At 36.1% G+C, this 23,679-nt stretch overlaps 1 protein-coding gene across 3 annotated transcripts in view; it reads right to left on the bottom strand.

The window, feature by feature from the left end:
• Positions 1-23,679, bottom strand: part of unc5db (unc-5 netrin receptor Db) — a 226,405-nt gene that overhangs the window by 64,584 nt on the left and 138,142 nt on the right. For all 3 annotated transcript variants that reach the window (XM_051894039.1, XM_051894040.1, XM_051894038.1), the window contains one exon: positions 7,567-7,782. In XM_051894039.1, the coding sequence (XP_051749999.1) occupies positions 7,567-7,582 (16 nt within the window). In that variant the 5' untranslated portion in view covers positions 7,583-7,782. The remainder of the gene's footprint in view (positions 1-7,566; positions 7,783-23,679) is intronic.

Here is a 23,679-nt window from a genome sequence, read left to right as displayed (position 1 = left end):
AAATCACTCCTTGCCCTCCAGCCGCATTTCGCGTGCAGCAATGACGTCATGTGCAAACAACCCATTGACTGCATTCCCAATCTGTCTGAAACGTACTGATTTCCACAGAGCCCCTCTTTCTAAAATGCTCAGACTGCTCTGATTGGCCAGCTGACCCAGTGTGTTGTGATTGGCACCTCAAGATCTTAAGAGAGTGTCGGAAATGTAATACCTCGTACCATAATCACAAGCTTCAGCATCCAAGGCTTCCAAAGCATTTGTAAACACACAATTTAACAGTAATGTTGTTGGTTATACCGTATCAGTTCAAGCCAGAGTCGGATTTTGAAAATGCGGATGATCAAGCCAATCGATCAGAATGAAATGTAGCAGTGTGGCCACTGGTAAATTCAGAAACAGTTCAAGTCATCTACAACAAACAAAACCTGCTGTGAAGCCAGTGTGATTAAATAATGAAGTGTAAATGCAGAATGTGTGTGTGTGTGTGGTCCTGGTATTGCCTACGTTGTGGAGAAATGTCTCCACGTGGATAATAATATAAATTTTTTGTAAAAACAAAGAAAATAACAGCACTTTTCAGCCTGTCACCATCATGCAAACATTAAATCTCAAACACACAGTAGTAGTTCTTTACAGGTTTTTTGCATTGCGCCGCTTTTCAATAGTTTTTCTATGTAAACACTTGATGGACATGTTTGGCTATTGCAACCTTGCCTTATTTCCCATTCCATTGCCCGCGTCTTGTTTTTTAAAAGCAAAAACACATTCTGTCTGAATAGCCGCTTAGGACTTAATCGCTCAGCCCTACTGCCTCAGCTCATGTGCACCATCTTAATTTCAGTTTTCGTTTACAAAATAACCTTGGGTTTTACTGCTCAAGAACAAGAAAATCTTAACCTCTGATTACCTCTGAAAGCAAAAGCGGTTTTATAACTTTGCAGATCGTAAACAGAAACAACACACAAGGAAACGGAAAACATTAAAAGCTTCATATGACCCCTTTTAAAGTATAACTGGAGTTAAAAAAAATTACGATATGCACAAGAAAAATGGGTTCTTTGTTTATCATAATTTTAAGACTTTTAATGGGATTTAATGAGATTTATGGTTGCTTTCAGAAATGGTAACAGGTGTTTAATACTTCTGCTATAATTGCATGGTCTGTACTACAAAACGTTCAACATCTATAACAAAAAAAGTTAATGTACGTCATGATATATATTTGAAAATATTTTGTAAACTAATGCTAAGTTAAGAATAAATTATATAATGTTTATTAAGAGTATTAATAATTATTAAATTTACCAGTATGAAATTAATACCAATTAAAGGGTTAGTTCACCCAAAAATGAAAATAATGTCATTTATTACTCACCCTCATGTCGTTCTACACCCGTAAGGCCTTCATTCATCTTCGGAACACAAATTAAGATATTTTTGATTAAATCCGATGGCTCAGTGAGGCCTGCATTCACAGCAATGACATTTCCTCTCTCAAGATCCAGAAAGGTGCTAAAAACATATTTAAAACAGTTCATGCGAGTTCAGTAGTTCTACCTTAATATTATAAAGCGACAAGAATACTTTTTGTGCACCAAAAAAACAAAATAACGACTTTTCAACAATATAGTGATAGGCCAATTTTAAAGCACAGCTTTGGAGCTTTATGAATCGAATCAGTGACTCGGATCTCCTTTCAAATGTCTAAACTGCTGAAATCACGTGACTTTGGCACTCCGAGTCACTGATTCAATTCGTAAAGCTCCGAAGCAGTGTTTTGAAATCGGCCCATCACTATATTGTTGAAAAGTCATTATTTTGTTTGTTTTTTTTGGCGCACAAACATATTCTCGTCGCTTTATAATATTAAGGTAGAACTATTGAACTCACATGAACATGAACTCACATGAACATGAACATAAAAATGTTTTTAGCACCTTTATGGATCTTGAGAGAGAAAATGTCATTGCTGTGAATACAGGCCTCACTGAGCCATCGGATTTAAACAAAAATATCTTAATTTGTGTTCCGAAGATGAATGAAGGCCTTACGGGTGTAGAACGACATGAGGGTGAGTAATAAATGACATTATTTTCATTTTTGGGTGAACTAACCCTTTAATGAAAGCAAATCCAATGTTTTATGAGGTACGCATAAATTACTTTTTTAAGATACAATTTACTAATGTAAAGAACATGCTTATGAATAATTAATCTTGTTATATGACGTCTGCCCAGAAGGCCTAACTAACGAAAGCAGAGCTAATGATGGCTGAAAGGCAGAAGATGTTAAGTGAGTGCTAAAAAACTGGCAAATTAACAAATCCATATGGTGAATCAAGGTTACCAAGCAACTTTTCATTTTAGCAATATTCATACTAAAATATAAAGTGAAAATGAACATACTAATAGAAACACTAATATTTAACATATAAGTATGTACAATTCTAGACACTTAATATTTATATGCAGTAATTTTGCAAGTTTATGCAGGTTTTCTCAGTTGGGTTTGGAAAGGAAAAAAACAGCAGCCAATCGCAGTGTGAAAGCGAACAGCATGACATGACAACTACATCACTCCCATTATAATCAATTAGGCTGTCCAATGCAAGAGCGACAAGACATACAAGAGTTTTATACTATGTTTTATTATATATAATTTCACGGGTTTTGATTGGATGACAGTTGCAATGGTGTGCATGCCCAGTAATTTTCTCTAGAGAAAAGCTAGAGTTTTGAGCAGGTAACAACTGACAGCTGCATGACGATATTCATGTGGAGCCGAAAATAAAAAATAAAATAAATGACTATGAACATAACAAAATGCTTTAACACTGAAATTAGAATGTCTCTCTTTTAAGTTGCAAACACCAAAAAGCATATTTCAGATCCTAGTTAACAACTTCCACTAATTCAAACCATAAAACTCCAGGAACATATTGACTTAATTCCTGACGATAGCAGCCATTAGAATGTGACACTCCATGGCAGAGAAGAAAAGCATGCACACTGCCAGAGGACAGATACTGTCATTGTTAGTTTGTCACTGCTGCTTGGTCGCCAGGACTCAAGGCCTTCACTTCAGGTATGACGGGGACACAAAGAGCTCATTATCGGGTCTAGGCAGTGCCTGCGCCCCCTATAGTGTTTGGAACTTGTCTGGACCTGCCTCTTTCTATTTGACTCTAATCTATAGACAGGAAGAAAAAGCATAGTCTAGTTTCTGGTCACATTCAATTGGATTCTCTCTCCACAGACACTATCAACAGAGATTTTTTTTTTTTTTTTTTTTTTAACCAAAATCCACAGGTTATAATCCTAAATGGAGTAGTCTGTAGGATTTATTTGTGTGCTGCTGCATAGAAGTTTCAGCTTGTCATTTATCAGTAAAGGACAATAATAGAGGCACAGCGAGCAGCGCGGCAGTCGTGCCTTCCTCCTTTGGCAAAGCCGTGATAAATGACTTAGAGGAGGATGATTTTTCATATGATGGTTATGCTCTATAACTGTTCTCATGGGCTGATATTGCAGAGCCTGGAACAAATAAACCTGAGGTAGTTCTAAAAAAGATGAGGTTCATCGAACACCTTTGAACATTTCAGACTTCTTCCAGAGTCAACACTGAAGAATAAAAAGGAAAAATATTACAAGTTTGTTTTCCATATAGCATTATTAATGCTCATTTTGGAAGGAAAGAATGCATCTTGCTGTTTTACCAGTCACTTTAAGACCAGCATAAATGAGGCGCTTTTCAACTCCTGCTGTGCTATAATTCAACCGAGTAAATTATTGAAGCACCAGGGATGCTCAGTAACTAGTATCATAAACCACATTCATCACCTTAAGGGTTGGATTATTAAGGCATTCAGTACATCAGCAATTGATTTGCTAGGGCAAAAACCGTAAAAGAGCATATAATTAGCTGATGTATTAAACATGTTTTTGTCACTGATTATAGCACTAATGTGCAAAAATATTACAGTGCACAGCTAAATCCATCCATTCATGGAATTCCGGCAATCGTTGAATTCACAGCAAATTTGCAAGTACCCTCAATCACACTGTGTGCCTAAAGCAGGAATAGATGAAGGCATTATCACTTTCCTTCACGTTATTATTTCAACAATAATAAACAACTCATGAAATTTTTCACTTTGTGTATCAGAAGAGACATTTTATAAATAAAGAATAACAGTTAGCTGGTCATTAATTACAAAAAAAGTCTCTTATGCTCAACAAGGTTGTGTTTGTTTAATGAAAAATTCAGTAATATTGTGAAGTATTATTTTCTATTTAATTATATTTTAAAATGTAATTTATTCCTGTGATGGCAAAGCTGAATTTTCAGCAGCCATTACTCCAGTCTTCAGTGTCACATGATCCTTCAGAAATCATTCTAATATGCTGATTTGCTGATCAAGAAATGTAAAAGAAAAAAAAAACCAGTTGTGCTGCTTATTTTTTGTGGAAACCATGATACTTTTTTTCAGGAATCTTCGATGAACATAAATGGTTGCTTGGCATGGTTTTGTGGTCAATATTCAATCTGACTGCAACTGAGCAATCAGAATCAAAATTTAATAGAGCCATGTAATAAAGATTATTATAGTGAGACAGACGGGCCTGAATGCTTACATGAGGTCTATAAAATTGACAGTAATGGAGGACAGTTTTCAGGATCATTCTCATTAAATTGTCCATTTTTTGAGAGGGACTCAATATGAGGCCTCCTGTAAGGCACATTAATTGTCAGTTCTGACCCATTCTGAAAACAGAAACTGAAAACTGTTTGTTAACAGAAGTGTTTGTATTTGCGAAATGAGAGGAACAATATTTTTGTGTTGTAATAGGAACTTTATATGCAATAAAACATACAACATTTATGACATGAGTACATTTCTAAAAACTTTCTGTCATTACAAACATTTTCTGTCACACCCCTATGGGTGCACCAATTTGAGAACCACATTAAAGAAATGCCAGTTGATGCACCATAGGAAAACATTAAATGAATTAGATAGAGATACACCTTTGAGTTGATCAACACTGTCACCCGTTACTTTATGAAGGAGAAAATCAGCTATATTTATCAGCTATAAACATGACAGTCCCTTCTGCTGCCCTTCTGTCATCTGTTTTCTTTTCCTAACATAAAAAGATAGAAAGAAAAACAAAACAGACTATTTGGTCTTAATTTAATTTTAAGCTACAATAACAAAAACACGAAAAATAAGTTAACATATTTTAAGTCCAGACACTGTCACACAAGTAAGTGTCCCGTCCAATAGGTTTGGATTGGTACTTCTTGATCTGCACATGGACTAAACTCAAGGGCAATGTGTTGCTGCTTATCTGTCTGGCTGGTAAATAAGAGATCTTATCTTCCGCTTGCGACGACATTGAAGACCCATGCTTTAATCAATAAAATCCAATTCTTTGAAGATCTGTGGCTCTGATTAGCGTCCTTCTAATCCAATCCCCATTTTTGTCATCCATTATGGTGGCATGGTGGGGTGCTATAAAGGATGTCGTTATCACTGGTTATGAGTTTAGCACTGATGTAAAGCTGGCCATGTGATTGGCCGAATGGAGACTTCCTCTGGCTCTTCTAATTGCAAATCCACTTGGGTCCAGACTGATACATTTCATCGCCTTGGCAACACTGCAGGCAGTGAACCTGGTAATGGGGAAGTATATTCTCAGGAGAGGAAATTACTGCTTTCCATATTGTGGCTGGACAGAGCAAAAGGGCAGCAGCCAATGGTGAGCAACCTGTCCTAAGAAATCTGCTGTAAATCTGTTGTACAACAGATAGCAAATTAGATAAAGAAACAAAACATTTAATGAAATAAGCATGTGACATCCTAATGCATGCTATTTCACGTATGAAATGTGATCGTTGTGGTTCGTCATTTATGACCACTGGACCTGACTCAAAGTTGTAATGATGATATGTCCTTTGAGGGCAACAGTATGACGAATCTGTGTGCAAGGATACGTGAAATGCAAATGCTCAAGGGTGCAGAAATAGGGGCGAGAAAACATGCTGCAAAGTCTTGAGCATGTATGTACAGTACCGAGATGAAACTGAGATCAGCAAGCAGAAAATCTGTTAAATCGGTCTGCCAGCTCACCAGATGAATCATCACCTAAATAATGTCACCTCCATCTTTACTGGGGACAAAAGACAGGAGAGATGCATGGTTCCAGGTTTTTCTGACCAATTGTCGAGCTTATAATCAATGTAAAAGCAGAAATTGAGACAATCTTGAGGCGTCCATTTCAGTGGCTCACTGTACTGTAGCTTCCTCTTCCTGTTTTTAGCCACAACAATCCAGCAACAACTGAGTACAGCTGTATCAGAATGTATTAAAAAAAAGAAATGAGTTATTAAAGTAACGTTTAAACATAGCAAATCACTTTTTGTTTGGCAACGCATTTACAGTATGTGACGTGGCAAGCAAGTTTGCCTAAAATTCTCTGACTTTTTCCACATGTAGATGAGAAAATAATTTGTTGTGATTTTTCATTTTCCAATTATAAGAAACCTCAACAATTTCACAGCAGAGTAATCACACAATAATGAACTTCCAGAAGCAATTAAGAGGCTCTTCCTGCCACATAGCCTTCATGTGAGGCAAACGCCTATGTGGACTAATCATGGTGTGCTTCAGAGGAGCTGGTGGATTAGGTTTTTTTTTTTTTTGGTAATACAAAAGCCGAAATCCTCAATGCACTATCTAGTGTATACCTAAGACAGTTTTTGTAATTTGGCCTAAATTGCACTAGACATTATTGTAGCTGGCAAGTTGCTAAGGTAACATGAAATTAACTTTACAGAACTTACAAAACAATATTACAGCTGACTTCACAAGTACAGGTAAGGAAGGAAAACAATCGATATGAGATATTTTTAGCTACATTTTTTACATTCGTATTTTTAGGAAAAAAATTTCACAGTATTGTAGCATTGGTCGGTGCCCACTCTATCGATAAAAATCAAAACTCTGAACAAGCTAAAACTACAACTGTGCAAAGCACTGATGTCCAGTGAAGCTGAATGAGAAACATGTGAGAAAAACAGACAATATACCACAGTTCTGAATCACAATATAGCCATAGTAAGCATAAAGAATCGCAATGTTACTGCATTGTATTGCCAAATCACTCCAATAGTGATCTTTATTTATTCATTAGAATATCACAATAAGCATCTAAATGTCTAAACCTCTTCTATGATACAGACTAACTGGGAAATAACCAGCTGTAGTGTGAAGGCATAAATTCTGAAGCAACTTATGGACTAAACTTGATAGATTATATAGTAGTTAACAAAATTTACCAACTGACGTAGTAGTATTTTGGTATACAGATAGTATTTTAACAGCAAGCAAAATACAGAGTAGAAAATCAAAGAGCAATAAGATTCACCAAAGAGCTAACAGGTCACAGATTTAAGTGAATTTGAACTACAGATTAACCAATAGGTTTGTCTGGACATATATAAAATATTTCTTGGAAAGAAATGATTAAGTGGACAGTAGCAGTAAGATCATGTGTGTCTTACCAGTATTTTGATCCATGTACTCTTGTGAGGTATGCTGATTCTGATGGACCCATTCCCCGTTACATTTGAAGAAGATCTGCAGGGCAGGAGTTGCACGGCAGCGCAGCTTGATTGGGTTGTTTTTGACTATGTAAGCATCCTCGGGTTCTTGCAGGAAGTGAGGTAGTGTGCCACCAACTGATGACAGGGAATCAGCAAGGGTATCACTGACGGCTCCTGTAAAATCAATGAAAGCATGCGAGAAATAAGCACATTTCTCCAGCACATTTATTCACAATTTAATCTTATAAAATCTTAATTTTAGGACCATTTTTTATTAATGAAAACCCCCAGACAAATCATTTGTATGTGTGCCTAGTACTTATAATTATTTGATGAAAAATAATGTGACAATGTTATCTAAATTTGGTCTGCATTTCATAGTCTGTAAATATGGTGCTTTTCCTCTGGGGAATGTTCTGAGCTTCCCATTGATTTTAAACTGTGTGCCAAAGAGACAATTCCACTAAAACAATTCAAGCCATTTTCTACTTTAAAAACGCATTAGGTTTCCCTGAGTGCTTTTGTGATGAAAAGAATAAAATAATTAGCGATGGAAGAGGGTGCAACTGATTGCTTTGTGTTTGACTGATGAGCTAAAATGCACCTCGGTGCAGAAAAAAGTGAGAAAGCTTTTCCTTAGGCCAAGTGTTTGTTTTATTTTTCTTTCTTTCTGCTATCATTCTCTTTAAAGGAAGGAAGAATTAAAACAGCAGAAAAACCAATATAGAAGAAGAAAAATAAAACAGATTAAGAGGCGTTGAGGATAGAGGGAAGAAAACAAGATTTTACATCCATGCCATTTTAATAATTGCACATGTTATCCCTGGGACTCCCTAGAATAAAACTCACTGCTTTTAGGAGACTGGCTGTAAAGTGTACTGCATAGTCTGTCGGCTGCATAAACTCCCATGGAAGCCATTAAACAAGCAGCTAATTCAACTCTGCCCACTAAAATCTAATAGTCTTTCATTCTATACCACCTCCCACATTTGCTGTCATTTGAAATGTATTATGCACACAAACACACACGTTTGGTTTACACATATTTTATGGGGACTTTCCATAGACATAATGATTTTTATACTGTACAAAGTCTATATTCTACCCCCTAACACTACCCCTAAACACAACCCTCACAGAAACCTTTCTGTATTTTTCCTAGGGCTGCCCCCAGATTTTTCTAGTTGACTTGTAGTCGTAGTAATCTTGCCGCAGAGCACGGGTAAAAGAAATGATTGCGAATGTGTCGGTGAAAAAACAGAAAGCAGACTGTCTGAATATTTTAATAATTTATTAATAAACTAGTTGGCGACAATGACTCGTCATCTCTGGTGTACAGTGGATGCGCCTATAGAGAACTTGAACTAACAATGATCAATACTTTGTTATTTGTAACAATAATTTGTTACAGTATTTATTCATCTTTGTTAATGTTAGTTAATAAAAATACAGTTGTTTGTTCATGTTAGCTCACAGTGCATTAATTAATGTTAACAAATACAACTTTTGATTTTAATGTATTAGTAAATGTTGAAATGAACATTAACTAATATTAATAAATGCTGTAGAAGTATTGTTCATTCTTAATGTTAACTCAAGTAGTTAACTAATGAAACAGTCTTATTGTTTTCTTTATTTTACAAAAGCACAAAGTTTTGATGTTATTGTGAGTGTAAAAGAGTTTTAAATATATACATGCATGGGTGCATATTTATATATACATAATAAATATACACAGTACACAGACATATACAGGTGCTGGTCATATAATTAGAATATCATCAAAAAGTTGATTTATTTCACTAATTCCATTCAAAAAGTGAAACTTGTATATTATATTCATTCATTACACACAGACTGATATATTTCAAATGTTTATTTCTTTTAATTTGATGATTATAACTGACAACTAAAGAAAATCCCAAATTCAGTATCTCAGAAAATTAGAATATTGTGAAAAGGTTCAATATTGAAGACACCTGGTGCCACACTCTAATCAGCTAATTAACTCAAAACACCTGCAAAGGCCTTTAAATAGTCTCTCAGTCTAGTTCTGTAGGCTACACAATCATGTGGAAGACTGCTGACTTGACAGCTGTCCAAAAGACGACCACTGACACCTTGCGCAAGGAGGGCAAGACACAAAAGGTCATTGCAAAAGAGGCTGGCTGTTCACAGAGCTCTGTGTCCAAGCACATTAATAGAGAGGTGAAGGGAAGGAAAAGATGTGGTAGAAAAAAGTGTACAAGCAATAGGGATAACCGCACCCTGGAGAGGATTGTGAAACAAAACCCATTCAAAAATGTGGGGGAGATTCACAAAGAGTGGACTGCAGCTGGAGTCAGTGCTTCAAGAACCACTACGCACAGACGTATGCAAGACATGGGTTTCAGCTGTCGCATTCCTTGTGTCAAGCCACTCTTGAACAACAGACAGCGTCAGAAGCGTCTCGCCTGGGCTAAAGACAAAAAGGACTGGACTGCTGCTGGGTGGTCCAAAGTTATGTTCTCTGATGAAAGTAAATTTTGCATTTCCTTTGGAAATCAGGGTCCCAGAGTCTGGAGGAAGAGAGGAGAGGCACACAATCCACATTGCTTGAGGTCCAGTGTAAAGTTTCCACAGTCAGTGATGGTTTGGGGTGCCATGTCATCTGCTGGTGTTGGTCCACTGTGTTTTCTGAGGTCCAAGGTCAACGCAGCCGTACACCAGGAAATTTTAGAGCACTTCATGCTTCCTGCTGCTGACCAACTTTATGGAGATGCAGATTTCATTATCCAACAGGACTTGGCACCTGCACACAGTGCCAAAGCTATCAGTACCTGGTTTAAGGACCATGGTATCCCTGTTCTTAATTGGCCAGCAAACTCGCCTGACCTTAACCCCATAGAAAATCTATGGGGTATTGTGAAGAGGAAGATGCAATATGCCAGACCCAACAATGCAGAAGAGCTGAAGGCCACTATCAGAGCAACCTGGGCTCTTATAACACCTGCGCAGTGCCACAGACTGATCGACTCCATGCCACGCCGCATTGCTGCAGTAATTCAGGCAAAAGGAGCCCCAACTAAGTATTGAGTGCTGTACATGCTCATACTTTTCATGTTCATACTTTTCAGTTGGCCAAGATTTCTAAAAATCCTTTCTTTGTACTGGTCTTAAGTAATATTCTAATTTTCTGAGATACTGAATTTGGGATTTTCCTTAGTTGTCAGTTATAATCATCAAAATTAAAAGAAATAAACATTTGAAATATATCAGTCTGTGTGTAATGAATGAATATAATATACAAGTTTCACTTTTTGAATGGAATTAGTGAAATAAATCAACTTTTTGATGATATTCTAATTATATGACCAGCACCTGTATTATGTAAACACAGACTTTTATTTTGGATGCGATAACCATTTCACAGCACTAGTTTCTAATTATAGGCCGTAGTTAGGTCGATGAATGATAGGCGAACGTTTGGATTTCCTGCCGACATACTGTAATTACCACATGATCTGTCTGTCATGGACTGCGTGGCTTTGCCACTTCCTGTGGAATTTTTTTTGCAATTAATTAAAACCAACTAATTTAAATTTCGTCAACTAAGCCTCTTCTATTCAACTAAAATTTGGTCAACTATTAGGGGGCAGCCCTAATTTTTACATTTTCAGAAAACAATTTAATATGATTTATAAGCTGTTTTCTTTATGGGGACCAAAAAATAATCCCTCAAAGTCCAAAATTTCTCTTATTGCCATCCATAGGGAATGTAGGGAATACCTGAACCACACACACACACACCACACTTACAGTATGTTTTGTGAAGAGCAGTTTAGATACATACTATTTTGTCATATTTCATATTCTCTTTTAACATTTTAGATACTACAAGAGAACATATACTGTTTAAAAGATTTTTAAGAAATTAGCCTAATGCTTTTATTCATCAAAGATGTATTAAATTGATCAGAAGTGACAGTAAATACATTTATTATGTTATAAAAGATTTAAATTTCAAATAAATGCAGTTCCTTTGAACTTTCTATTCAAAGAATCCTGAAAAAATGTTTTCAAAAATATATTAAGCAGCACAACTCTTTTTACCATTTATAGTAATATAAAAATGTTTCTTAAGCACCAAATCAGCATATTGTAATGATTTCTGAAGGATGTGATGAAGTAATGGCTCCTAAAATCACAAGAATCAATTACATTTTAAAAATGGTAATAATATATCACAATAAATGTGTTTTTGATCAAATAAATGCAGACATTAAAAGAAAGGTTTACCTCAAACTTTTGAACAGTAGTATAACAGTAGTATAACTAATGTTAGAGTACATAAAAAAATCTCTAATAATCATTTGATAACTAATATAGTACAGATACATCATGTATCCCTAGTGCAACCAACTTTATGAGCACTGTGTAGACTACCATTGGAAGTGCAGAGAGCAAAAAACACCTCATAGATAAATACACTGAATAGTATGAAGGGCTACTATAAGCCAACAGCAGAATGGCCCGGTGACCTCCAGCGATTTAACTGCGGTCACTGCGAACAGCTGCACTCAAGTGTCATCTGTCTAGCTTGTTTGTGAAGAAATTTGGTGTTATAATTGCCCCTGGTCTCCACTACTCATCTACAATCTGTAGACAAATGTACTGTGATTAGGAGAAAAGCAGAGAGCACCATTCATCTTACATGATTTTCTTGACAAGCTTTTAAGAGGGGCAAAAATTTGCTGAAGAGTGGACATGTTAATTATGTATAAAACAAAACATGCCAACAGCACTTTAACCTACAATTAAAAACCATTCGTAGTTGAATGTTCTTTTTCTGTGTATAGAAAAACAGCTTTGAAGAAGCACAACAGAAAAGAATGACATTATTCAGTTATATTCCCAGGATTGTGATACCTAGTTCACGGTGAAGTGCATTCTGGGCTATTTGCAGAATCACTAAGTGGAAAAGCACAGTCACACTAGGGATGTCAGGAGAATGTCACAGATCACCTCATGGGTAAGGAGGCAAAAGCAGGAAATCTTAGATGCACAATATTACAGTGGGTTTCAAAGTTCAAGGTACAAAACATGGAGCTCACTCTAAATAATTCAAAATGAAATGTTACTCTTCCTCTGCAGATGTTTCATAGTGGGAAGGAATTCGTCTTGGTTGCACAGAGCACACGCTGTTGACAGATTCACTGAAAAAAATACAATTACACTCAAGAAAATAAAGGTTCTTTATTGGCATTGATGGTTCCGTGAAGAATCTTTTGCATCCATGGAACATTTCCATTACCCAAAAGGATCTTTATAGTGGAAAAATGTTCTCGAGATTATTACGATTATTTAAAAAAAAAAAAAAAAAAAAAAGTTCTTTTAAGAACTGTTCACTGAAAGGTTTTTTGAAGAACCCAAAATGGTTCATCGCTGTGAAAACCCCCTTTTGGAACCTTTATTTTTAAGAGCGTACATCAGTTTTTAAAGCATATTTAACTTCAGATCCTTCATGAATTCTGGATGTTTTTGTCACCTGCGACTAAAAACTCAACTTCCTCATGGAGAGGGTGATAAGACCTAGTGCAACCATCTTTGTTGTCAAAATCAGTTCTCAGCTGTTATTTTTTCAGTACAGTATGGGGCAAAAACAGTTCAAAATTCTGGAAAGTATCACAGCTAAAGTTATATTACAGCAAGTTCTTTTTCTTTTCTTTTTTTTTCTTTTTTTCTGAAGCTTCAATCACATCAGTTCACTTCCATTGTGTAAAAACATGAATATCCACTGCATTTTATTTCCAAGTGAAAGAGAGAAAAAGGGAGAAAAATACTGCTGTGCAGTATTGCAGATAGGTGGCTGACAAGAACTGAATACAGTGACATCACTTCCCTCCGCTACAGAGGGTCAATAGAAAAGGCAGCCATAATCTTTGGACATAATTCATTATTCTTCCTTGAGGATCTGCCAGTCTACAAAACCGATATTTAATATACAGTGAGTGCACTGCTACATTAGCTTGTTTCCCCATTAATTGTTCCAGTTAATTTGTTTAGTATTAGAAGTACAATTTCCTGTGAGTAGTCTGATCCATCCTATACCAGCATAAATAATTTTCTCCAGCTCTTTTCACCCAAATCCATTGCTCAAATTTCAGTGATAAATAGAAGGAATAACCTGAAATTACTGCAGATTCATCTGCTGCTGTGAAGAGAGCCTAAACTTTACCCAAACTGCCTTTCAATTAATTAAACATGAATCAGACACAGTATCAAGCAAAAATATGAAATAATATTAATAATAATAATGAAAACATTTCGAAAGATTTAAAAGCCATAAGCAGCGATTATGCTGGAAGAAGCAGATAGATACATATATGAATTATAATAATAAAGTAAATGGAACACAAGGTGAAGGCTAAAGCCAATTCTTATCAGTATGTTTATGTTTTTGACCTCTTGCTCTGTCATCTAAATGCAAACCTGTATTGATCTGTACAAACTGATACCATCAATTTATTAGCAGAGCAGAGCAGCTTAAAAATGCCCTTTTACATTATGGGTCAATGGGTGAAAATGCAAGATCACTTTGTACTCTGCATACAGTATATTTAAGCAATTACAATACTAGTGACTAGTCACGGGCAAACCTGCATGTGTGCTGGTTCAGCGATGGAGGGAAAGGTGTTTTAAAGGGATAGTTCACCTATAAATCAAAATTCTGTCGTTTACATACTCTCAGGCCCAGTTTCACAGACAGAGCTTAGCCTAAGCCAGGATTAGGCATTAGTTCAATTAGAACATTTAAGCATCTTTTATAAACGTACCTTAGAAAAAAACATTACTGGTGTGCATCTGAGACAAAACAATGGCACTGACATATTTTAAGATATGTCTGTACAAGTTGCTTTCAGTTAAAACAGTTCAAACATTTGAATCTAGGACTAGCTTAAGCCTTGTCTGTGAAACCGGGAGTCAAAGTTTTTTTTTTTTTTTTTTTACATGTTGTATTTTATATGTGAAAACGACATCAGGGTGAGTAAATAACGTGTGGACTATTCCTTCAATTCTAAGAGTTTTTCTTCTAGGAGCATTTAATCCACACCGTTTAGCAGCAAGACAACAATACAATTGACCATCATAAAACTCACCCAATTATAAACACCTTCCCATGTGTAAATTCAATGATGAACAGTAATGAAGTACAAAAGAATGAGAGGGAGGTGTAGAGGTTAATGGGCCCCTGCGTATCTCCAACTAGGTTCGAGTTCACACCGATTCCCAGAGTTCTAATTGTTGGCCTTATCCTTTTAGCAATGCCTGCACACTTACTGCAATAAAAGGTAGTGGATAATTGGCACAATACATGCTCTATAAAAACAGCAGAAGCCATTCTGGCTGCTCCTCCTATGATAAATGAGCATAAACACAAGTATTAATGACTAACAAGCAAGCGACATTCATTTCCTTATGCTAGTAAATTTTAATACCACCTCTGCAATGAAGGTCCACAGCTTGTCCAATGGTTAGCAGACAGGTGAATAGGTAAAGAGAGGTATATAATATACTAATTCAGGCACTTCAAATAATGATGTGCATTTCAGTAAAGACTGCAAAATCTGCTTAATCATATGTGTTTATCACACTGAACTGTAGTTAACTAATCACAAAAACTGCAAACCATGAAATGCGGCAACATCGCACCAGCTCACCAGAGCACTAAGTGTCGTTTCTTTAGTAATGTTTATTTTGTGCATTTTTCGCTTTCAACTCAACTCTCAGTTCACTACATACAGTATGATTTTCTCTGTTATGATTTTTAAATCGCAGTCTGACCTTAGAGAGTTTTACTATTTAAGTTAGTAATGACTTTTTGATTCTCTCCATGGTTTGCTGGAATTCTGTTCTAACAATGTCATATCCTTCATGATAGATTGAAGGTTAGGCAATTTTTTTCACAGCTAATTCTAGTTCAATTATTAGTCATTCAGCTTACTCGTCATATTTTCCTGCTAATTTCTTGATCTTAATGTCTTTCATCCACATAAAATACTCTAATTATCAAAAACAATTATTAAAATTAGGTAAAATACCTTTTTTTCTTTAACCCTTTAAACCTAAAGTGTACTGCCGACAGTACACCACCCCCTGAGAAAAAAAAAAAAAAAAAAAAAAAAAATCATAATCAAATTACTAAGCAACCACTGAAAGGAATAACACAAAATAGATATAATTTTATCAAAAAAACCATCAGCTTTTTAATGCATCTAACCATTATGATCAACTCTTAACGAGTGCTGAGTAGTCCCTCTAAATCGGTGTGTAGTGCCCGTGGGCGCCACCTAGCTATGAAAAAATGAATAATCATTTTTCAAAACTGAGCTTTCAAATGACACCTATTTTGTGTTGATCAAGGCAGCAGAGTCTGAACTATACAATGAATGTAGCCAATTTGATTAACTCCTTGTGCTGAGTTATTTGCTGATAAATAAAAAAAAATGTTTTCAGAATTTATAAAATACTTTTTTGTACTACAGTTTGTACTGCAATGTTTCGAAAACATCATACAGTTCAGATAATCATGTGCTATATGTCATTTGAAAGGTCTCATGGGGTAGAATACAATAAGCATAATTGGTTTGGGCTTTGACTAAATCTGAGCAAGTTTTTGTATGTGAAGCCCCAGAAGAACCATATGTAAATAATATACGGATGCGGCATTTACGTCACGTTTTCGCTCGTAACGTCATGAAAAATGCTCCGATTGTGCAAAAAGGCACATCATTATTTACAGCAGATTCTCACGATTAAAATGAGTCCAAAATAATCCAATGCGTCGATCAGGAGATATTCCTCATGGAGGAACGTTTTTAAAAATGCCAATTAGGGGGGTGTCAAGGGAATTTTCCTCCAACCTTATTTCCTTCCTGAGTAATTACTGCATGTCAAATAAGAAAGATATGTAAAATTAATAATAAAAAAAATTATATATATTTTTGTATTTTATCAGCAGTTTCTCAGCATGAGAATGTCCAAATGTAATCAATTTTTTTCCCTCTACAAAATTTTTCTATCAAACGATACCTACCTTTTGACTTTCTTTGCTATAGTTTTGGAGTTATGAGTCTTTACTTTTATGTATGTCACTAAGAAAATTGTAATAATATTTCACAATACTGTCAGCTACACATTACTGTTTTACTGTATTTTTGATCAAATAATTGCAGCCTAGGTGAGCATAAAAGACTTCTTTCAAAAACATAAAAAACTGACCCCTAATTTTTCAATGATATATATGCATATTTAAAAATAAATAAATGAATCCTTTGAATAAAAAAAGAAAAAAGAAAACATGCAGACCTTTATATGTCTTCATAATAACCAAAATGTTTCACAGTGTTTCTGTCAGACTAATGTTGTTGATCATGCTTGAATTCAGTCATTATGAGTCAGTGCAACACTAAACCTCTAGTTCTAATAATCTTAAAGCACATTTCCAAATAGCTCATAATGTGTCAGCAGCAATTCTCATGCCAGCTATTTTGGCCTCTCTGGTCTCTTGTAATGAAAGTGCATGGAAAGCAGCTTGGCTGGTGGAAGTGGGTTACATGGAAATGCATTTGACACATCAGTCTTCATCACCAAGCACCCACTTGATGTAGTTATACATCACTGTTTCAGCACATGCACCAAGAGCCCCTGCCCTTTAAAACCATGCACTTTACTTTCTCACTCAAGCCTCTCATGGATTTCTGAAAAGGGTTTAAAATGAGAGGAGGTGTGTGTGTGTGTGTGTGTGTGTGTGTGTGTGTGTGTGTGTGTGTGTGTGTGTGTGTGCGTGTACATGTGTATACAAGTGAGCATGTGGGGGTTATATAGTGAGCACTCTGTTGGATTTCAGCAAGATGAGAAATTTAAGGCAGAAGTGTCAGAAAGAGTCAAGATAATCCCAGCTAAGGTGAAAGGATGAGGGTGAGAGAAAGGAAGTGTGAGAGAGAGAAAGTGAGAAAGAGTTTGAAAGGGAAGGTGTTGTCTCAAATATCTTTTTCACTGTTCATCGCACATGCACACAATGTCTACACGGGTCAAGGAAAATATGGAAAGTGTTGCTGCCTTGGATTAACAATAAATAAATATTAATACTATTAAAATAGTACTATTAAAATGGTTCCATAACAAAAAAAAAATATTTTTCTAGAATCACTTATTGAAGCACTACAATTTTTAATCTAAATTCAATCTATAACTTTAAATTGCGCATGATCTTAAATTGTGCATGATCATAAATAGTGGCATTATGGTGCCTTAACAAAAAATAACAATATTAGTAAACATTAAACTGTTCAGCTAGTTTTCATTAATACAGCAGTGATGTTAATTTAATCCAGGAATACGGTGAAAATAAGGTAGTTACACACAGAAATCACATTGAATTATGAGTGAACTATTTCTTTAAAATATAAGCTAGGGCTGCTTGATTATGGAAAAAAATCATAATCACGGTTATTATTACCGACAAACAAATACAACAGAACAAAAATACAACTTAACCACACGCAAGTTTAAAATATTCTGGCTGACCTCCCAGCGTGAGTTTTTCAAGGCGACCGTTATTTAGAACGAATCACTTTATGGTTTCCATGGTGACGCATCAGTGCTTGTCATGTGGCACACTGCAGCCACAATAGCGCTGTATGACTGATGATCTGATTTTATTTCATTTTTCCTTTTTTATTCAAAATATTTACAAATTTGTTAACGATCATGAAATATCTGATATTCCGATTGCCAAATGTGTGCAAGTGGATGTGTTTTGTTGTTTCAACACCTTTATAATGATCGTGTTAGTTGACCTATACGCGCAATGGGCACCGCCATGTTAGTTTGCGCCACGGTTCAGAGAATCGGATCTGTTGGACTTACACATGAATTCATCCACTTCTCTTGAAATACACGAAAGTAAGTGAGCCAGTTAACTGGGAGAAGAATAGAGTAAACTTTAAAGTCACTTATACAATGTGTATGAATAAAACGTGTCGTCTGATTATAATGGAAAGGATTGTTATTGCCGCTAGACATCCACATACATCAGTGTGTATTTTACAAACTCTAAATGTATTGTTTTGTTAGTACTTATGTGTATGTAAATGTCTGAAACCTAAAATAAACATTATGTGGTTGAAAACACAGCATATTTGTGATATATGAAAAGCGTCTGTCTCTGGTTTAGCGCCAGCCAAAGCGCGCAAGCACAATATACTGCTGCACATGCGTTTTCTTTCTCAACTGTTTACATTCATTTAAGACAGAACCAACTGTGTTCACATGGATACTCGCCAAAGCGGCATTTTGACATTTTTGTATGTAGGCTTTTTGACATTTAGGCACGTATTGGAAGCCCACGGTATACTTTGCTTATGCGCGCTCCGCCCCGTCTCAGAGCGTGCACACAGAAAGCCACTTGGGGAACGGTGTCTTTTTCATGGCTTAATGCACCTTTAATAACACTGTTTATCAACAGTAGACTGTATTTTAAAACACTCACTTATTTGGCTGATTTGGATATTAAGTTTGGATTAGGAAGGAACGAAAGCGCACCTTTGTGAAGGATAGGTGCATGTTGATTATCTTGTTTTCATAATCGTTGGAAGCCAAAATCGAAATCGAAAAATTATTTATGATTAATCGCACAGCCCTACAATAAGCATTCATTTAATTGTTGGTAATGTTTTTTTACCAGTAGGTGGCATGTTCAAACTGCTCAGGTACCCTGCAGGAGGAGGAAGAAATGACAATTCTAAGGTTTCATTTCAATTCACCAAAGCAATGCCAAGATACCAGCTCATTCTCGATTGGCATCCTCATTGTCAAATTTTTTAATGCGCCACATGGTTTGGTAAAACAAAAATCTTAACCGGCAAGATGTATGCTTGAGGGCATGTCAAAAAAATATGTGCAAGACTATTTCAAAACTGTGAAAAATCTAGCTGGGCAGATATTGACCATATCTAGTTGGGAGGAAATCCCACCAGGATCACTGAACGCAGCATGAACCAAGGAATCAGGGAAGAATTTATCTTTTTTACTTTGATAACCACAAAATATGTACATGAAAATATAAATGGTTGATAGTGCTAAATGGTTTGAGATGGAGACCCTAGATGGATAGATTAAGTTCTATAGGCTGATAGTCTCTCAGCCAGAAGAATATTAAAGAAAATCAACAGATACAATACCGAAGGTGTCATCAAAAATTGACCACATCAGGAAACAAAGAGCAGGGTTGGGAAAAACATTATGGAATCTACTTGAAAATAGAGATCCTGTTAACATGAATAAATTGAGGGACCCAGTGGAATGTGATTATTTGATGAAGATCTTAAAGCACATGACATTTCATGTTACCCTATGCATCTAAGCTCAACAAACTTTCTGGCTTATTACCACTGAAGAAATATGCTTTCATGGCAATTAACATCACACTCTCATCCTGAAATTGGTGATCCTCTCATGCTTAGATGAGAGACACTCCATTTCCATTTTGATAAGTATCAACATTTTAAGCTGGTTTCTGGTCAGACCATGACATGTCGTATAATTTCAACATCTTAGGAAACTGAACTACAATTATCAAAAGCACCGCAGCCAAACCATAGTGCAAACTGGGACTAAACGAGAGTTAAATTCAGCAGAAGATGGAGTTAATCTATTATCTAATGACCAAAAATAATTTATCAGCACAGACAGGGATTTTAAAAAGGACATTCTGATTTCTGATGCAAATTCATCTGTGAGAAGAAAAAATAAGCTATTGTAACAGTTCTGTCAACCATCTACAGTCCAGCATCCTTCACTAATGTGACAAGAAACAAAAAGGTTGTGACTGGAATAAGATGACTGCGATGAACACATGGGCCGTGTGGACGAGGCTGACATGCTGTCTCTGCATGTTACTGACGGTCAAAGCAGGAAGCTGTGTAATGCTACTACTTAGATGTCACTGCTGACAGTACATACGTTTTGTATAGCAAGTAGCGACTAAATGACAGGATGAACTTGAACTTTCCGGTACCTGTTGGTAACATGTTTGGTGAAGTGCATGAAAGGTTTTAATGAAGGACAGAGATTCAGAGGCTAATAGGAAGAGACAAACCAGACTCAGCTCTTACAAACTATACAATCTAAAGGACAATGACCAACAGCTCTCAGTGTGTGTTTGATATCATTAATGATATCAAACACACTAAGAGCACAACATTGACAATTGTCTACTACAACATCAGTGGCAAGAGTAAAATAAAACCGTACTTTCCAAAATCTTCACCTTCTCTGTTCCTCTATGGCTTTCAACCTCTGATGAATAGTCTGAAATGACTCAACTGAATAAATTAAAGTGGTCATTACAATGACTCATTTTTAAACTTTAAAAAAACAAAAACAATTGTGAAACAGACTTACCAAATAGCTTCCTCTCCAACTTAAGTGTTTGAGAAATATACAATCTGTTAATTTACTGCATTACATTTGACTGAAGTGGCAGAGTACGTGAAAATGTGAGTGAAACAAATAAAGGGCACACTGTTGCATAAATATACACCTTTATAACAAGTCTCTTATATATGCATGTTTCCTTTAAAAAAAATGTTGAGCTGTTCATTAAAAAAAAAAAAATATATATATATATATAGAATTATAAGTATTTCTTTATTTTTTTATTTTTTTTTTAATCTTTAGTCAGTTTTAATATTTCTAAGAGGACTCCTTTTTTTTTTACAGGTTTAACAAAGGCAAAGCAAAATCTTTTCATCTACCTACTAGAACAGGGGTCAGGAATCTTTTTTGACCTAAGAGCCAACTTTTCCAAAAGAGCCACCAAAAAAAATAAATAAATAAATAAAACATGCCACCCTCTTTGGCTTTCACTGTGAGACTGAGTTACCATCAGAAAGCTGATCTCTAGTGATTTACGTAATTTTTTAATCAATCTTTTGGCGAGAGACCTGGCGAGCCACATGATTTTTGTCAAAGAGCCAGGTGTGTTTCGCGTGCCATAGGTTCCCCGACCGCTGCACTAGAACCTCCTTAACTATCCCTGGTTGGCAATCACTGCTCTAAAAGGTGGCTGCATGTCATGCAATAGGGGAAAATTCACAATAACCTATATGATTTGATAAGAACTATATACTAAATATGTTGATATTTCAAGTTACAGAAGTACAACCCACAAAAACCCCTAAACAGATTTACTCATTCAAATGAGCCTGGGCAGACATCATTTCCTCCAGAGAGTGAGTCCAGAACTCCTCTTTTCACTTGAAGACCTTTGTAGAGGGAGTTTTTGTATTAGTTCCAGTTTTTTTGCTCACTAACAGACGTGGGTTGCATGTTAAGAAAGTGGTTTCACTAGCTGAACGTATGGTCAGAAGTGTGAAAAGCAGTCAGTACTTGAAGCTTACACAGAAGACTTCTCCTTCACTCACTTGTTTTTTTTCTCTCTCTCTCTACTTCACAGATCTGACTCTACTCTCAATTCCACACATTCAGCACTCCCGTCACACTTTTTCATTGTTGGGCATTCATTACAGGTGTCATTTTACCTTATCAGCAACATTAGTTCTCAGATTTGTCTGCAGTGACAAAGAGGAGGTTGCTGGCTCCCTCAACCCCTCTCACATTCACCTTAGACGGCACTGATGCCCATCTGCTCTCCAGGCACTAGGAGCCATCAAACCAGGCTGGCAGAAGAGATCTGGGACAAAAAGCTCTGCTGAATCAACAGTCCTCACAGTTAGACCAGGGTTAGTTGTGCCTTAAGTGGCTAGAACAATAACTTCAAGACCTTGCCACTACTCGCTTTTCGTATTTTGCCCTCTCACAGTGGCACTAATGATGCCCGTTGTGGATGTCAGACTTTAGCGAATCTGAAATGGTCATTTTTAAAGGGTTAGTTCACCCAAAAATGAAAATTCTGTCATTAATTACTCACCCTCATGTCGTTCCAAACCCGTAAGACTTTCTTTCATCTTCGGAACACAAATGAAGGTCTTTTTTGATAAAATCGGAGAGCTTTCTGTCCCTCCATTGACAGCTACGCAATTGAAACTTTGACGCTTCAAAAAGTTCATAAAGAGATCATATAACTAATCCATATGAATTAAGTGGTTTAGTCCAAATTTTCTAAAGAGACACAATCACTTTTTTATGATTAACAGATTTCATTTAGGCTTACACTCACATACTGTATAAAGATTGATCAGCGAACATAAACAGAAGCTCAGCCGAACCTGAATGGCGCACGAGAACAAACCTCTTGCAGAAGCTCAAATGTGCTGCGTAACACACGAGAATGAACCTCATTGGTTCTTGCATGTGTCAAACAAACATGCTTGAGCTTCTGTTTACCACAACTGATGTGTGCATTGATAAATGTTTACATGTGAATATAAGCCTAAATTCAATCTGTTCATCATATAAAGGGATCGTGTCTCTTCAGAAAAGAAGAAGACGAGCGAAAGTCTTACGGGTGTGGAACGACATGAGGGTGAGTAATTAATGACAGAATTTTCATTTTTGGGTGAACTAACCCTTTAAGCATCTTTAAGAGCTTTGTGCTGTCTGTGAGCTTGTTAAAGAAGAAAGAAACAGCACTCCATCCTCCACTTTCATAACTAATAATGATATTAAGTCAAGAGTGTAATTTCCCAGAGAGCTTATCTGTGGTTTTCCTACACAGGTGATTACAAGGAATAAGTGGGGTCTGAGAACCCTCAAAGAGCAGCTAGATTAATTACATTTGCAAATGAGAAATGTTTGATGATTGAATTTGCTTTCTGCTTCATGTTGCATACTGATATATCCTGAAATTCCAGATATCAAGGAATATCAATTAAATAACAATTGACTTGTTTCACTTCAAGAGATTTTATAAAGTAGCAATAGATTAGAAAAACTTTCAGTTAGCTTGGGTCCTCCAATGGCTTTCATTTTTCATTCTCTAGATAAGACAATATATTCACATGGATACATACAAGACGCACTTGAACAATGGAGCTTAATGTCACAAATACTGTAATGAGCAATATA

The sequence above is a fragment of the Ctenopharyngodon idella genome, chromosome 5 (assembly GCF_019924925.1).
Source record: "Ctenopharyngodon idella isolate HZGC_01 chromosome 5, HZGC01, whole genome shotgun sequence".
NCBI classification, from domain to species: Eukaryota; Metazoa; Chordata; class Actinopteri; order Cypriniformes; family Xenocyprididae; genus Ctenopharyngodon; species Ctenopharyngodon idella.
Note: the sequence above shows the minus strand (reverse complement) of the source record. Positions and strands in the feature narration are given on the sequence as shown.